We start from the raw sequence: 4369 nt of genomic DNA on the forward strand, positions 1-4369 counted from the left end.
ACCGGCCGCAACCGGACGCGAGGCGAGGGCAGCCGGAGGCTCGAGCGGAAACCGGACGGTGGCCAGCTGACGGCGGAGGGTCGGCGGTGCCCCGACCCCGCTGGGAGGCGGACACCGTCTCCGGGACCCAAGAGCGCGAAGAAAAAAAGGCCAAGCGGCTCCTCTCCGTCCTCCACGCCGGCTGCAGACTGCGACTGGTGCCCGGCGCGGCGGGGCCTAGGGGCAGGGCACCCCGGGGCCGCACGGGGCCCCGAAATGCCCTAGAGGCGCGGCGAGCAGTTAGGGGGGCATGGCCGACCGCTCCTGAGCGTGCGCACGATGCCGCCCGCGATGGCTGCCACCAAGGTCTCCCTCCGGGAGCTGGCCGACCTGGCCATCGGCACCCCGGAGGTGGGCGCCGTCAACTTCACGGCTCTGCACACGCTCATCGTGGCCATGCTCAAGAACCTTCACCTGCAGGACACCCAGGTGGACTTCCAGTCCCTGTCGCCCGAGGAGAGCCGCTCCTTTGAGGCCCCGCGGGCCTCGCTCAGCACCCCGCAGATGGCTGTGACCAAGGAGAGGCGGAGGAGCAGCGTAGTCAGGACGCCGGTCCACACGCTGGAGAGCCAGGTGAAGGACCTGGGCGGGCAGGTCCAGGACCTCAGCCGGCAGGTCAGGACCATGGAGAGCCATGTGCAGTCCGTCGTGACCCACATACAGCATTTCACTGCCCAGACTGGTGCGCTAAGCATAGACACCCCGGAGTGGCTGAGGGAGTATGAGATGGCCGGGGAGGTGGTCCCGCCAATGCCTGGGGCGGCCACGCCCACATCCAAGCCGGCCACGCCCACGCCCAAGCCGGCCACGCCCGTGCCTGGGATGGCCACGCCCCTAGCCAAGATGCCCGCGCCGGTGCTTGGGATGGCCACGCCCCTGCCCGGGATGGCCACGCCCCTGCCCAGGATGGCCACGCTGCAGCCCGAGAAGGCTCAAATAGGAGTGACAAAAATCAGGATGGACGACCCCCAGGTGAGCCCCAGAGGCGCCTATGATCACCCACCACTGGGGAGAGGAGGCCCGAGCCGGGTGGGGAGGCTATAGGGATGGCCAAGGCTCCAGGCCTCACTGCGGCCCATGCTCTGCCCTGCAGGCGGTGGAGATGATCCAGAACGTCATAGAAGACGTGAAAGTTCTGAAGGAAGCCCACGAAAAGGCCCAGGAAAACGTACAGGAGTTCCCAGAGCTGATGCCCCAGGTGAGGGCCCTGCAGTCCCCACCCCTTCTCGCTCAGCCTGTTTATACCGAGCCTCAGACACCCACGGACCCTGAACCCACCCAGAGGAGAGCTGAGGACCTCTCAGAATAATTCTTTGAATTTCCTCTAAACAAGAATAAAGAAAAGATGGTGGGGGTTGAGAGACAAAGCTCAGTCCGAGGGCAGGAGGGATGGGATGGCGCCTTCTGGGGTCACCCCCTTGACCCCCAACCCCCAACCACAGGAGCGGCAACACTTCTACCTGGACCTTATTTTCTTGGAGTGAGAAGCACAAATCCTTCCACATAAGCTCATCAGATCGTTCCAGGCAGCTCCTACCTCAGACCCATCTGAGGCCCCCAGAGGGGATTGGAGCTGGAACAGAGGAGGGGGACTAGGACGAAGCACAGAGACAGGCCACGAAGAGACTTGAGGGGACAGAAAAGCTCCAAGGAGGCGGAAGGAGGCCAAGACCCTCCCTGGGACTTCTGCCCTCTGACCCCATTTTGCCCACCTCATGCACCTCAGGCCTGGAGACTCCAGCGGGACTCATGTTCACTCTGGAAAGCTTTGTTCTTGAAAGTGTGGTGTGTTTTGTTTTTTGTTGTTGTTGTTTTTGTTTTAGGTTGTTTTCATTTTTTAGAGGAAAGGCTTATTTCACCTTTAGATTCTTCGATTCTAGAGGTTTGCAGAAATTGTAAGGAGCAACTGAAGTTGTAGGAATTCCCTTTGGTTCTTTTGAGGTGCTTTTCTCTTCAAACAACACAGAGAGGCCCGATATCGTTTGTCCTTAGGAGGAGGCGAAGTCCGCCTCCATCCACTGTGCAGGGAGGGCCCCAAGGTTAGCCACCTTTGTCCGCTGACAGTGAAGGGACTCGCGCATTTCAGAACTGTGAAAGAACCTTGAAAAGCTGCGAGAGCAAATCAGGGACCATTTTCCACCCACAGGCCTCTACTTCCCCCACCATGGAGTGTGATAGGGGCCACAGGCAGGCCTGCTTTGATCCTCTGCCTCTGAATTTCTCTTCCAGAAACTCCTGCAACGGATTGAGGGAATAGAGAGGAACATCCAGGACCGGGAGGAATCTCTGGTAATGTCCACCGGTTCCGTGGGAAAGGCCCCGCGGGGGGTGGGGGCGGGCGGGTGCCTGCAGCCCGGCCCCCTCTCTCGGGTTCCTCCAGACGCCCACCCGGGATGTCTGCATTCATTCAGGGTAGGGTGATGCGCGCCCTCTGCCTCTCAGGGCACCTGCCCCTGGGTCGAAGGGAAAGCCTTTCCTTTCCTGCCCAGGGCTCCGTCGGGGCCGACATAGACCGGAAGCCAGCTGCCCGAGACTCGGCGACTTCTTGGGCTTAGGCTGTGGAAGGGCCCACCCATCCTGTTATCCCAGTTCTGTCCCTAAAGCTTCCTGGGACTGAACTAGGCATGCGTGTGTGCGTGCCTGTGTGCATACGTACACGTGTTGTCTGTTATTGTCAGAAACTAATGACCCGGAAGCTGAGTCTGGTGCCTGCTGGGGAAGATGTCACCATGGTCACCTGGGAGGAGCTGGAGCAAGCGATTACCGATGGCTGGAAGACCTCACAAGCGGTGAACAAATGGGGGGTAGGGCTGGGCAGTGGTCTCAGGCGGGGCTCCCCTAGACCGCTCCCATTTTACTATCACTGTATTCCATCATGTGGATGTTCATGATTTATTTCACAATCTCCGATGATGGATATTTTAAGTGCTTTTTCCCGGTTTTGTAACCAACAATGCTCCGTGTGACATTCACACAGTGACCATCCAATGTAGGGTAAATGCCTAGAAATGGAATGTGCGTTTGTGAATTGGCCAGCTTTTGCCAAATTGCCTGCCGTGGATGCAGTTCCAGTTAAGACGCCCACCAGCAATGCAAAAGGAGAGAACTCGTTTCTCAATCTTGCCGCCGGCAGGGCCAACCGGTATCCAGTTCTTAGAGTTTGGCCCCTCCGCTGGGTGGAAAATGGCTACCGATTTGCTTTTGCAGATTTTCAGAGTCCTTTCACGGTCTGTCCTGAAATACACGAGTCCCTTCACTGTTAGTGCACAAAGGTGACTAACTCTGGGGCCCTTTGCTGATGGTGGCTTTTACACACGCGTAGGTTTTCGCAAAGGCATCTGTCTGTCCTGAGACAGTGCACAGGATAACCCAGTCGTTTTCACGTCCCCGGCATTTCTTCATGTGAATAAAATGGCCCTCGAGGACAGGGATCAGCTGCCCTTTTGGCCTCGACACTCCTCTTCCCTTGGCTTTCGCATCTGGGTCCTCCAAAAAGGGTCACACGGACGTACAGAGACAAGCAGAGGGAAGAGAGTGAACCCTCTGGTGCCACCAAGTGGCTGTCTGCAGCACGACACGTTATCTGGGCAGGAAAGACAGACACCCTGCTAGTCTCCTGGACTGTGTTCTGAAGTCTGGGCCCGTAGTGACAGGAAAGTAGCACCAGAGAGAGTTGGCAGAGGAGTCTGCAAACGGAAGGAGTGGCCTAGAAAAAGGTGTCGTCTGCTTTTTCTGCGTTTCAGTCTTTTTATTTTTCAATTACAGTTGACGTACAATATTAGTTTCGAGGGTACAACATGGTGTCCAGACATTTACATATCGCTGGCTTTTTTCAAAACCAAAGGTTTTTTTTTTTTTTTACACACGTCGCTGTCATGTGTCTTGAGCGAGCCCATGTTTCCTCAGAGTGCCTGCAGGAGCCGCCTGCAAAACCTGAGAATGAGCATCGATGTAGGCCCCCCCCCCGCCCCGACACTTGAAGAAAATGTCCACATTGTGACAGCTGCTCGTAATCGCGGACAACTCCAGAAGCAACTGAGAACAGATGTAAATACTAAGAGCCTTTCGAGAAGCAGGAGAAGGGGCTCTGGGGACGGCGGGGTCAGCCTGCGTGCAGACCAGAGGAGAGCGGCCGACACTTTCACCGTCTCGGGCCGAGAAGACGGAACGCACGGGACACCAACTTGTCTCACGTTCTTGGCGGGACCCTTTAACAGAAACGTGAAATCAGGATTTCAAAATTAGGTGTTTCTGAGGTCAATTATGGACTTTGGCAGATGGGTGGTAACTACTAGTTTTCTTTTCCTGCCCCTTCTCCCTCCTCCCGCTT

General features: G+C 57.1%; 1 protein-coding gene across 1 annotated transcript in view; it reads left to right on the forward strand.

Annotated features, from left to right (window-relative positions):
* Positions 1-318: 318 nt before the first annotated feature.
* The window catches only part of QRICH2 (glutamine rich 2), a 27959-nt gene continuing 23908 nt past the window's right edge, over positions 319-4369 (forward strand). The window contains exons 1-4 of the mRNA XM_025047115.1: positions 319-1011; positions 1133-1237; positions 2269-2328; positions 2718-2828. Of these exons, the coding sequence (XP_024902883.1) occupies positions 319-1011; positions 1133-1237; positions 2269-2328; positions 2718-2828 (969 nt within the window). The remainder of the gene's footprint in view (positions 1012-1132; positions 1238-2268; positions 2329-2717; positions 2829-4369) is intronic.

The sequence above is a fragment of the Pteropus alecto genome, unplaced genomic scaffold (genome assembly GCF_000325575.1).
Source record: "Pteropus alecto unplaced genomic scaffold, ASM32557v1 scaffold134, whole genome shotgun sequence".
Lineage (NCBI taxonomy): Eukaryota > Metazoa > Chordata > Mammalia > Chiroptera > Pteropodidae > Pteropus > Pteropus alecto.